Raw genomic sequence first — 12921 nt, 5'->3', positions numbered from 1 at the left:
CCTGAACTGCAACTGACCAGCTATACTTGGATAAACTTGAAGTATTTGCATAATTTCAACGGGGTGGCGTCCCTTATTGTGTGTGACTCTAGTCCATGAGAAGCGTGTGGTGTATGGTTGCTTAACACATAGCTCTCTGGTTGCCCGACCGGCTCGCGCCACGTTACCGCCCTTAGGGCCTGGTGACCCCAGGTTCCTACATTGTTGGCCAGCGGTGGGATCCTTGGGACTTGTGACCATACAGCACCCTTCCGTGAGGCGAAGGGCGCCACAATTAAACGCCTATCCTACATTTTTTTGTTCCACAGCTCAGAAAACATTGATTGCTGCATTGTTAGTTCCACTGTCCAGGTTGAGAGTGCAAGAAGCCTGGTGAGCCGTTAACTGTTGCCTATACCCTAGGAATTTTTCTCCTTAGTGTCTAGGTCCCCACCTGCCAGAATGGAATTCCGGTTAGCTGACCTCGAGGGGTACACTGTGAAGCAACTAAGGGAGTTCGGGCAGGGTATGGGGGTGCCTGGGATGCGGAAGGCCAAAGGACCGGAACTCCGCACCGCCATTAGGGCATGGGTAGAGGCCCACCCAGAAGGGAGAGGGGATGAGGGGCAGGAGGCGCCAGATGCACCTCAAGAGGAGAGCGCCCAGGAGGTGGTTGACCTCGTGAACGTGGATATGTCTGAAAATGTGCCCCCAGGGAGACGTTCTGGGGCCAGTAGTAGGACAGGGTCTAGGAGGAGCGCGTCTTCAAAGGAGTACGAGGACAGAAGGGAAGAGAGGCAATTAAGATGGGAAAGAGCCAGATTGGAACAAGAAAGAGAAGACCAGAAATGGGCAATGGAGGAGAAGAGGATGGCGCACGAGCTTCGGATGAAGGAGTTGGAGCTGCGTGCCCTCCAGATGAGTGTGTCCAGTGAGGACACTGGTGGCAGCATACCGGAAGCTCCACAGGAGCTAGGATTTTATTTACCCCAGGATGACATCACTAGGGTGTCTGAGGAGGCATTGGGGTGTGAACCTGAAGGGGGTGGTGCTGGGATCTCCCAACCCAGCGAGGTGGGAGGAGTGGCAGATAGCCCAGCTAGGTCCCAGGGAGAGAGGGTTGTAGGGCCTCGCGACCTATCTGTAGGAAGGCGTGAGACGGGGAGGTGTCCCGAGGTGCCCCAACCGCAGTCTCAGGGCCTGGAGAGTTCCGCAAGGGAGCCCCAGGTTGGGAGCCTAGGCTGTCCCGATGTGCCATCCAGTGCAGGGGAGCCCCTAGTGTCAGGAGGACCCAGGGCGACTGTAACCAGCGCGCCTGAGGTTCTGGGGTTGGCCCAGTTTCAGGGTGTAGATCCTGGGCTGGGGTGCCAGGCTCAGGGGTTGCCTGACCTGGCGGGTGGGGCCTCTGCTAACAGGGTCCCCCCGAAATTGACTTCCAGGGGTACTTTTCCCGTTAGGAGGGTGCTGAAATCTGGAAGAGGGTGCAGAGGGAGGAAGGTCTCGCCTCGGGCACCAGCTCGGCCTAAGGGTTTAGACCCTAGGTTGAGGAATCAGTTGAAGGGTCAAGGCCCTGTACTGAGGAGACAGTGGTGGTTTGAGGGTGCCTCGCAGGGTAGGGTGAGGAACCCCAGAAGGAGAGTTAGGGGGAGGAGAGCCTCGCCCCTGAAGGCTGGTCAGCCTAAGGGTGTGAACCCCAGGAGGAAGGACCAGAGGCAGTTTAGGACTGCAAGGAGGAGGACCGGAGTGGTCAACGGGCACTACAGGCCTGGGGCTACTGCCCCCCACTCCGCGAGATCACCCGGGCCAGAGACATCTGGACGGCCCAGGGGCCGGTCCTGGCCACAACTAGCTAGGGAGCCCCAGTGGGGTGGTTTCGTTGGTCCAGGGGGGTTTGTTAGGGAACCATTGGGTTCCAGAGCGGCGGAGAACCTGCGGGTGCTCCTGCCGTTGCGGGCCTGCGTCCACCTTTTCTCGCCCCAAGCAGGGAAGACCATCAAGGCATTGATCGGTCTACCCTGGCTTTCGGCTGGAAGGGGGTTATGTTGGACTTGGCCCTTTTTCCCTCATTTTTTTCGTTTTTGCAGTGTTAAGGTGCAGGTGCTTACTTCTCCCAAGATGGCTGCCACAGACCCCTGCTACTGCAGGGTGGTCGTTTTTCATAGTAGCACCCTAGCTGCCAGGAGCTGGCTGGGACCCACAACAATGTTGCGACACCAGCCCGCCTTTTTGTCCCATAGTTAGAGTGGGGAAGCTCCTGGAAGATGCTGGAACCTTCTAGAAGGGAGGTGGGGTTTTACTTTTGCCGCCTTGGCTAGAGGTCACCTGACCTAGGGCTACTTAAGAGTGGGAGGGAAACTTTTGTGGTGAGTTGGCCATTGGGGTGAAGCAGAGCTGGAAGAATCCACCAGGAGTGTAGGCGGTAGGGCCTAGCCAGGGACTTATGCCTCTGAGAGTGACAGGATTTAGGTACTGCCTCTTAAGTGAGTGAGGTGCCCTGTGAATCCCACTGATCTTGCCCAGTAGTAGGAGGACCCAGAGACTCTCTGCCAACCTGACTAGGAAGGACCTAGTCGCCCTCTCCATCCCTACCCCTGTAACAGAACCCCTTAAGGGCGCCAGATACATCTGCGCCAAAAGACTTCATCTGTCAACTGAGAACTGAAACCTAACTTTAAGAACTGAGACTGCATGACAAGAGCGAGCTGTAAGCCTTGAATGCCAGAGCTGAGACTGCGTGTCCAAGCTACCCTATTGAACAAAATACTAAGCCGATTGCCAAGTCACCGGGGATCGACCAGGTACTAGCGTTGTGACCCCCGCGCTCCCTGCCCTGGTCTGGGACCCCGGCAGCGTGCTCCGCTGAGCACTTTACCCCCATCCTTAATTTGAGCCCCCCCCTGCGACGACGAAGCCAGCGCGCTCACCGCCGCGGCCTGGAGGCCTGGAGGAGTGCCCTGCTGTGTCGCGAGGCCCAGGTGAAGTCCGGGGCCCCGTTGCTGCCGTCGCAGCCGTGTGAGGAGGTGCGCAAGGTCGGGGCCGAGTTCCCCCAACGTCGTGAGGACGGACGCCTGCTGACGCCGAGACGGAGGTAAGCCCGGAGGCCGAGATCCCCCCTGGTGCGCCCCTGCTGGTCTGGAAACCACACCGCACTTGGCCCGGGTTGTCCCCTCCGTGGGAGTCCCCTCCCCTGCCTGCGCGACGGAGAGACCCCGCCGAGGGATCCTGTCCGTGTCCCCCCTTCTGTAATACTGAGCGCGGTGCTCTGTGACCTGCACCGGAGCATAGGGACCCGCTCCTCAAGTCCGGTCACCCTCCCCACGGGAAGCCGCCCAAAGAACTGACTGACATTACCCTCGTGTGGCGCTTCACGCCACCGACCCTGCTTCCCCAGCCGGAGAGACCGGGACTGCGAGTAGCGCACTGTGTTATATGCTCTGCTCGAAAGTAAATTACATGCCAAGGAATGCGAGTAGCGCACTGTGTTATATGCTCTGCTCGAAAGTAAATTACATGCCAAGGAATGCGAGTAGCGCACTGTGTTATATGCTCTGCTCGAAAGTAAATTACATGCCAAGGAATGCGAGTAGCGCACTGTGTTATATGCTCTGCTCGAAAGTAATTACATGCCCAGGAACGCGAGTAGCGCACTGTGTTATATGCCCTGCTCGAAAGTAATTACATGCCCAGGAACGCGAGTAGCGCACTGTGTTATATGCTCTGCTCGAAGGTAATGATATGCAACTGGTTACGAGTAACGTGTTGTGATAACTGTTCTACGCAAACGTTTCCACATGCAACTGATTGCGCGTAGCGCTGTGTTTTATATGCCTTGCTTCACAGTACTAGGGGCCAGTGGTCACGAGGAGCGCTCAGTTCGACAGGCGCCATGTTGATGAACCCAATGTTCCCCCTTACAAGTATTACGCTGTGTTAGACGGCCGGTTCAGGGACAGACTTTACCTAAGCGCGCACAGCGCTAGAATCTCCTGCATTTAACCAGCGGGCGTGGGTACATGAACGAGGTTAGGCACTGCATAGATATCACCCAGAGTGTCGCATGTACTGAACGATGGTATTATGATTCATGTATTACCTTGTTATTTCCTGAACTGCAACTGACCAGCTATACTTGGATAAACTTGAAGTATTTGCATAATTTCAACGGGGTGGCGTCCCTTATTGTGTGTGACTCTAGTCCATGAGAAGCGTGTGGTGTATGGTTGCTTAACACATAGCTCTCTGGTTGCCCGACCGGCTCGCGCCACGTTACCGCCCTTAGGGCCTGGTGACCCCAGGTTCCTACATTGTTGGCCAGCGGTGGGATCCTTGGGACTTGTGACCATACAGCACCCTTCCGTGAGGCGAAGGGCGCCACAATTAAACGCCTATCCTACATTTTTTTGTTCCACAGCTCAGAAAACATTGATTGCTGCATTGTTAGTTCCACTGTCCAGGTTGAGAGTGCAAGAAGCCTGGTGAGCCGTTAACTGTTGCCTATACCCTAGGAATTTTTCTCCTTAGTGTCTAGGTCCCCACCTGCCAGAATGGAATTCCGGTTAGCTGACCTCGAGGGGTACACTGTGAAGCAACTAAGGGAGTTCGGGCAGGGTATGGGGGTGCCTGGGATGCGGAAGGCCAAAGGACCGGAACTCCGCACCGCCATTAGGGCATGGGTAGAGGCCCACCCAGAAGGGAGAGGGGATGAGGGGCAGGAGGCGCCAGATGCACCTCAAGAGGAGAGCGCCCAGGAGGTGGTTGACCTCGTGAACGTGGATATGTCTGAAAATGTGCCCCCAGGGAGACGTTCTGGGGCCAGTAGTAGGACAGGGTCTAGGAGGAGCGCGTCTTCAAAGGAGTACGAGGACAGAAGGGAAGAGAGGCAATTAAGATGGGAAAGAGCCAGATTGGAACAAGAAAGAGAAGACCAGAAATGGGCAATGGAGGAGAAGAGGATGGCGCACGAGCTTCGGATGAAGGAGTTGGAGCTGCGTGCCCTCCAGATGAGTGTGTCCAGTGAGGACACTGGTGGCAGCATACCGGAAGCTCCACAGGAGCTAGGATTTTATTTACCCCAGGATGACATCACTAGGGTGTCTGAGGAGGCATTGGGGTGTGAACCTGAAGGGGGTGGTGCTGGGATCTCCCAACCCAGCGAGGTGGGAGGAGTGGCAGATAGCCCAGCTAGGTCCCAGGGAGAGAGGGTTGTAGGGCCTCGCGACCTATCTGTAGGAAGGCGTGAGACGGGGAGGTGTCCCGAGGTGCCCCAACCGCAGTCTCAGGGCCTGGAGAGTTCCGCAAGGGAGCCCCAGGTTGGGAGCCTAGGCTGTCCCGATGTGCCATCCAGTGCAGGGGAGCCCCTAGTGTCAGGAGGACCCAGGGCGACTGTAACCAGCGCGCCTGAGGTTCTGGGGTTGGCCCAGTTTCAGGGTGTAGATCCTGGGCTGGGGTGCCAGGCTCAGGGGTTGCCTGACCTGGCGGGTGGGGCCTCTGCTAACAGGGTCCCCCCGAAATTGACTTCCAGGGGTACTTTTCCCGTTAGGAGGGTGCTGAAATCTGGAAGAGGGTGCAGAGGGAGGAAGGTCTCGCCTCGGGCACCAGCTCGGCCTAAGGGTTTAGACCCTAGGTTGAGGAATCAGTTGAAGGGTCAAGGCCCTGTACTGAGGAGACAGTGGTGGTTTGAGGGTGCCTCGCAGGGTAGGGTGAGGAACCCCAGAAGGAGAGTTAGGGGGAGGAGAGCCTCGCCCCTGAAGGCTGGTCAGCCTAAGGGTGTGAACCCCAGGAGGAAGGACCAGAGGCAGTTTAGGACTGCAAGGAGGAGGACCGGAGTGGTCAACGGGCACTACAGGCCTGGGGCTACTGCCCCCCACTCCGCGAGATCACCCGGGCCAGAGACATCTGGACGGCCCAGGGGCCGGTCCTGGCCACAACTAGCTAGGGAGCCCCAGTGGGGTGGTTTCGTTGGTCCAGGGGGGTTTGTTAGGGAACCATTGGGTTCCAGAGCGGCGGAGAACCTGCGGGTGCTCCTGCCGTTGCGGGCCTGCGTCCACCTTTTCTCGCCCCAAGCAGGGAAGACCATCAAGGCATTGATCGGTCTACCCTGGCTTTCGGCTGGAAGGGGGTTATGTTGGACTTGGCCCTTTTTCCCTCATTTTTTTCGTTTTTGCAGTGTTAAGGTGCAGGTGCTTACTTCTCCCAAGATGGCTGCCACAGACCCCTGCTACTGCAGGGTGGTCGTTTTTCATAGTAGCACCCTAGCTGCCAGGAGCTGGCTGGGACCCACAACAATGTTGCGACACCAGCCCGCCTTTTTGTCCCATAGTTAGAGTGGGGAAGCTCCTGGAAGATGCTGGAACCTTCTAGAAGGGTGGTGGGGTTTTACTTTTGCCGCCTTGGCTAGAGGTCACCTGACCTAGGGCTACTTAAGAGTGGGAGGGAAACTTTTGTGGTGAGTTGGCCATTGGGGTGAAGCAGAGCTGGAAGAATCCACCAGGAGTGTAGGCGGTAGGGCCTAGCCAGGGACTTATGCCTCTGAGAGTGACAGGATTTAGGTACTGCCTCTTAAGTGAGTGAGGTGCCCTGTGAATCCCACTGATCTTGCCCAGTAGTAGGAGGACCCAGAGACTCTCTGCCAACCTGACTAGGAAGGACCTAGTCGCCCTCTCCATCCCTACCCCTGTAACAGAACCCCTTAAGGGCGCCAGATACATCTGCGCCAAAAGACTTCATCTGTCAACTGAGAACTGAAACCTAACTTTAAGAACTGAGACTGCATGACAAGAGCGAGCTGTAAGCCTTGAATGCCAGAGCTGAGACTGCATGTCCAAGCTACCCTATTGAACAAAATACTAAGCCGATTGCCAAGTCACCGGGGATCGACCAGGTACTAGCGCTGTGACCCCCGCGCTCCCTGCCCTGGTCTGGGACCCCCGGCAGCGTGCTCCGCTGAGCACTTTACCCCCATCCTTAATTTGAGCCCCCCCCCTGCGACGACGAAGACAGCGCGCTCACTGCCGCGGCCTGGAGGAGTGCCCTGCTGTGTCGCGAGGCCCAGGTGAAGTCCGGGGCCCCGTTGCTGCCGTCGCAGCCGTGTGAGGAGGTGCGCAAGGTCGGGGCCGAGTTCCCCCAACGTCGTGAGGACGGACGCCTGCTGACGCCGAGACGGAGGTAAGCCCGGAGGCCGAGATCCCCCCTGGTGCGCCCCCTGCTGGTCTGGAAACCACACCGCACTTGGCCCGGGTTGTCCCCTCCGTGGGAGTCCCCTCCCCTGCCTGCGCGACGGAGAGACCCCGCCGAGGGATCCTGTCCGTGTCCCCCCTTCTGTAATACTGAGCACGGTGCTCTGTGACCTGCACCGGAGCATAGGGACCCGCTCCTCAAGTCCGGTCACCCTCCCCACGGGAAGCCGCCCAAAGAACTGACTGACATTACCCTCGTGTGGCGCTTCACGCCACCGACCCTGCTTCCCCAGCCGGAGAGACCGGGACTGCGAGTAGCGCACTGTGTTATATGCTCTGCTCGAAAGTAAATTACATGCCAAGGAATGCGAGTAGCGCACTGTGTTATATGCTCTGCTCGAAAGTAAATTACATGCCAAGGAATGCGAGTAGCGCACTGTGTTATATGCTCTGCTCGAAAGTAAATTACATGCCAAGGAATGCGAGTAGCGCACTGTGTTATATGCTCTGCTCGAAAGTAATTACATGCCCAGGAACGCGAGTAGCGCACTGTGTTATATGCCCTGCTCGAAAGTAATTACATGCCCAGGAACGCGAGTAGCGCACTGTATTATATGCTCTGCTCGAAGGTAATGATATGCAACTGGTTACGAGTAACGTGTTGTGATAACTGTTCTACGCAAACGTTTCCACATGCAACTGATTGCGCGTAGCGCTGTGTTTTATATGCCTTGCTTCACAGTACTAGGGGCCAGTGGTCACGAGGAGCGCTCAGTTCGACAGGCGCCATGTTGATGAACCCAATGTTCCCCCTTACAAGTATTACGCTGTGTTAGACGGCCGGTTCAGGGACAGACTTTACCTAAGCGCGCACAGCGCTAGAATCTCCTGCATTTAACCAGCGGGCGTGGGTACATGAACGAGGTTAGGCACTGCATAGATATCACCCAGAGTGTCGCATGTACTGAACGATGGTATTATGATTCATGTATTACCTTGTTATTTCCTGAACTGCAACTGACCAGCTATACTTGGATAAAGTTGAAGTATTTGCATAATTTCAACGGGGTGGCGTCCCTTATTGTGTGTGACTCTAGTCCATGAGAAGCGTGTGGTGTATGGTTGCTTAACACATAGCCCTCTGGTTGCCCGACCGGCTCGCGCCACGTTACCGCCCTTAGGGCCTGGTGACCCCAGGTTCCTACACCAGCTTTGGACTTCCTGATGCCGCAGCCTCTTTGCATAGGCCCCCTCTACTGCGAATGTCTCTGGTGACAAAAACCCAATGCCTCAAAACACCTCTGCACCCACCCGTCCCACCCGTCCCGGCCCAAAGAGAAGAGGACCAAAGGTGTCCCCAAGCATCGTGAAACCTGAGCCCCTATGTTGGTTAAGCTGGACTGGCCCCGTAGTCCAAACCTGCAGCCTCTTTGTGACCGGATGGATCCCCATTGAATTCAATGGGCACCCGACGCTGTATTGCACTTCTGCACCCGGCTGCCCCAGGTGACTTGTTGGTGCTGGCTCAGACCTTGCCCCATACTCCCCCTACGTCCAGGAGGCCAGTCTCATAAGTCGCTGTAAAGAACTTATATGCAGTATTTGTTTTTCCTCCATAGGATAACATTGGTGCTTCTCAAAATTGCATTGTGTCGACTTTTGAAAATTGGAAATATTTCTATTTCCAAACGTACTTACCTGCTCGTACTGATTGCGGTGCCTAAATATATATAAAGATACATGTTGTGCGTGGATCTCCTCATTGAGTCATGTGTACCATTTGTTGACTGTGTGTGCATTGCAGATGTCTAACACTCCTCTCTGATAAGCCTGAGACTTCTTGACCCCTCAAAGACCACCTTGGGATTTCTAGAGCAAGCCCGTGTCCACCTATAAGCGATGCCTGGACTCTTTGCACAGTGAACCTCTTTTTGGTATACAATATAAAGAGCCAGCTTCCTACAGTGACGGACACACCAGTTACTTCCTTTAGTTACTTTAATGAACATTTAAGTAAATGTCAGCCGGTTTAGCTCACATTTTATAAATTATAATGTGAGAGCTGAGTCGAGTAACCAAGAACCCAGTGGTGCTGTTGGCCAGGGGGCTGAACTTAAAGGTCAGGGGGGACGCAAGTGGCCCACGGGCCGTACTTTGAGTATCACTGACCTAGAACATTGCTCTTTCTGACCCAATATTGAAAGATAGGCAGAGGCAATGAAAAAAACTGGGTATTTATTGAAGGCTGGAAGGTGGTGGAAAAGTCCATCTTAATGCCTGTTAATTGTTTTCAGCACAGAATTAGAAGTTGCTGGTACAACGGGGTAAGAGAGTGCTCACAGCTGTGGATAATGACTTATATTTGTGGTTAGCCCTGGGCATAAAGACCTCTGCACGATAAGATTTTGCCAGTCAATATCAACCAAAAATACTTCTAGAGGACATTCTAAATACAAGGTAACAACAACCCCATTTTCTAAGCTCCCAATGCAGATATTTCACCGTTAGTTTGTGAGCCGGCACCAGGGTTGGGCTCAGCGTTGCCCCGGCGTCCCTGGGGGGTGCTCTCCTGCTGTCCAGCCTTATCTTACCTTTTCTATGAGGCTGACAACACAGTCCTTGGCTTTTTCGAAGTCTTCTTTTCCAACACTTTCTGACGCATCCAGGATGATGTAAATGTTCATGTCCCCATCTTTCTGTATTTGAATTTTTCGTGCACCTGTCGCTGTGGATAGAAGAGACAAGCAGTGATGAAGTTCATAGATTTGGCAGAAGGGCCATCAGCTGCTGATAAATGCCGCCAACTCCTGCAGATCCCCACGGCGGTGGCACGTGGAAGACTTTGACTTGCTCATTAGGGGATCCGTATGCCATGCGAACACCAATGTGCACTGTACATGCTGTACACATATAGAAGCACTCTTTGCAAAACATGTGAAGCCCCTTCCTTAAATCCCAGTACAGTGTGGACACAGAGCTACTGCACCAAAACTAAAAAAAAACACAACGGTACGCCAAATATAAAAACTTAAATAATGCTCCAGCCTAACCCACCTTGTGTCATTATATTTGCTCCTGCCAGGCTTCTGACTTATTAAAAATCAATACATATCCTCATTCACAAAGCCTCAGCTCGTCATCTAACGTAAAGCTCATCGTGTCCCCTTAACCCACATTTGTTACCTTCCAAATGCCCCCTTTCCATCTTTTTTTTACCTCTCACTTCCTTCCAACCACCCACTCAAGAAGCCGCCTAAACAATATTTAAAAACACTAAGGCGCTAAATATGAGTTTGGTGGTCCAATGGACCGACACACCCCGGTGGGATTACAGCCGCACTGACAGTCCAACTGCGTTATTACGAGTATGGCGGTGGGTCCACCAAAGAACTGGCGCAACCGCTGGGGATGAGCGATCCCTCGGTGGTGATGCGGCGGTCTTGGGGCACTAATATGTCGACAGTGCCGCTGCGGCACCGCCAAGCATATTCTGAGCTCCCAGGCCTCCACACTGTTCATGGCGTTGAGGCCCCCTGTTGCCCCTGTGCATGGGGGTGCATGCAGGGAAGCACGTGTTGTGCCCCCCTGTCTCTATGCACCCCTGTTCCTGCACGGCATGAACTGCACCTGTCCATGCCATGCAGGAACTAGTTAAAATTATCGCCGGTTTGGCGGCAGAAAACTGCCGCTAAAGCGGCGATAATGGGCTTGTTAAAATGCCAGTGAGAATTCCAATAGAAGCCCATGTTCTGGTGTCAACATGGGCTTCCATTGGAATTCTCTGCGGCATATTATCATGCCCATTATCGCCGCTTTAGCGCCAGTTTTCTGCCGCTAAAGCGGCGATAATTTTAACTCTGTTTCTTGATAATATGCCCCTTGTTTTGGTGGTCCCACGGCGATGCTGTGCTAAGGCTCACTTATGAGCACACGTCCTGGACCGCTATAGCACTGCCCGCCAGACCAGGAGAAAACTGGCGGGCAGTCGAGTTTGGCTTTGTGGGAGCGGGGCGCTGGTGTGGCTGCCCACACCGGCAAACTTGTAATCTTACCCTTAGTAATTGTAGTGGACCTACCTTCACCCACTTTGTCCGGATCAGCGATTTCTACAGCAGCAGATAGAGAGGAAATGAAGGAGTCGACAACTTCTTCTGCTGTGTCAAATGTGTAGAACTCTGGTGAGAAAGAGCCAGCATCTCATTACACATGTATTCATGCACTGGAATTTATACCGTATGAACATAGCTGCAGATCAAAGGAATGCAGTGCACTATGGGGGATTTGGAAGAACTGTTTAAAATAAAGCCCAAGTTCTGGCGGCCTGTATTTTCCTTGAGGCCATTAACAGGAATTAACAGCCCCAGGGGTAATTAAAAAAAATAGCAGTAAAACTGTGGCTTCAAAGTTCTTCATCAGGACATTTCGCCTGCTCAAGAAGGTAACACGTCCGGGAGAAAAGGGCCCCCAGTGAGGACTGGTATCCTAGAATCTGTGCGAGCGATCTGACCCTCGCATGGTATGTTCCATTTCTCTGGGGCAATCTTGTAATAGGCTGGTATTTGGGCAACCCAAAAGTACTGAAACGCGCCTAATGTAGCCTGATGTAATTGTGTAAAGTAATGTGTACAGCATAGATGTGAAACCCCATTTACGACTCCCTTGTCCAGGGTGAGGGAAAACCCATGGTTGGTCCTGTATCCTGGTACAATGATGTCAGGTGGCACAGATCCTTGTAATCCCTGTGCCCATGCCAGCTCCCCATTACCTCTGCCTCGCTTGTGCTCCCATTTCTGTCTTGATTAGTTTTTCTTTTGTCATATGTCACTTTGTTACCTTTATCCTGTTGTCCTTATATGTGCCTGACTCGTTTTTATTTTGCACTTATCTGTCTCCTTTCCATATTGTGCCTGACTCGTTTTTATTCTGCACTTATCTGTCTCCTTTCCATATTGTGCCTGACTTGTTTTTCGCTCTGCTTTTATCCTTCTGTGTCCTTTTTGTGCCTGATTCACTTTCATTAACCCTTATTGTGTCTAACTCGGTTTATCTTTCCGTTGTTCTTATTGTGCCTTGCCTTCTGTTGCCATTATTGTGCTAATGTCGCTCTGTTGTGTTTATTTGTAATTTTTGTTTTATCACCGTTCTGCTGCCTTTTCTGCCCCCCCGCCCGCCTGCTTTTCGAGCCATAGCTCATGTTTTTTCTCCCCCCCCGCTTCCTGCCTCTGCTAACCCCTCTGCCGTACAGGACCTACTTATTGTAGGCTAAGGCGCAGCCGCACAGCGGCTGCAAGCAGTGGGCGGGCCACTGGCACACTGAATGTGCCTGGACCACACCCAGCTCCAGGCACCCTGGATCGCGTGTCATTCACAGCTACACCAATGCTGAGCTCACAACCTTGGACCCCAAACTACACAACAACTGCTGCCGCAATTCTCCACGCTCAACAGTAGGACCTTTCTCATGCCACCACTGCATTTTCTCCTGCAACACCAGGGCACCCACACAAGCTACCGCCACCACCACGCCTTCCACGACGTCGCCAGGACAACTCACTGTCTCCTGCTCAATGCCCGATCACTCTGCAAATACACCACTGAGATCTGAGGCACCATCACCTCCCTCACCCTTGATGCTGTCTTCCTCACCAAGACCTGGCTCAAGCCTGCATCCGCGCCCGACATCGCCATGCCCAAGCCCAACAGATACAAGATAGCACACCAGGATCGCATCAATAAACCCCGAGATGAAATTGCCTTCATCCACAAA

The 12921-nt window shown here is 53.8% G+C and overlaps 1 protein-coding gene across 2 annotated transcripts in view; it reads right to left on the bottom strand.

Moving 5' to 3' along the window:
- The window catches only part of LOC146835421 (complement factor B-like), a 687940-nt gene that overhangs the window by 551641 nt on the left and 123378 nt on the right, over nt 1-12921 (bottom strand). For both annotated transcript variants that reach the window (XM_085602982.1, XM_085602983.1), the window contains exons 5-6: nt 11231-11329; nt 9746-9879 (exon numbers count right to left, since the gene is read on the bottom strand). In XM_085602982.1, coding sequence (XP_085459108.1) covers nt 9746-9879; nt 11231-11329 — 233 coding nt within the window. The remainder of the gene's footprint in view (nt 1-9745; nt 9880-11230; nt 11330-12921) is intronic.

This window comes from Triturus cristatus, chromosome 4_2 (assembly GCF_964204655.1).
Source record: "Triturus cristatus chromosome 4_2, aTriCri1.1, whole genome shotgun sequence".
Lineage (NCBI taxonomy): Eukaryota > Metazoa > Chordata > Amphibia > Caudata > Salamandridae > Triturus > Triturus cristatus.
The sequence above is the reverse complement of the archived record's forward strand: the minus strand, read 5'-3'. Positions and strand labels throughout refer to the sequence as shown.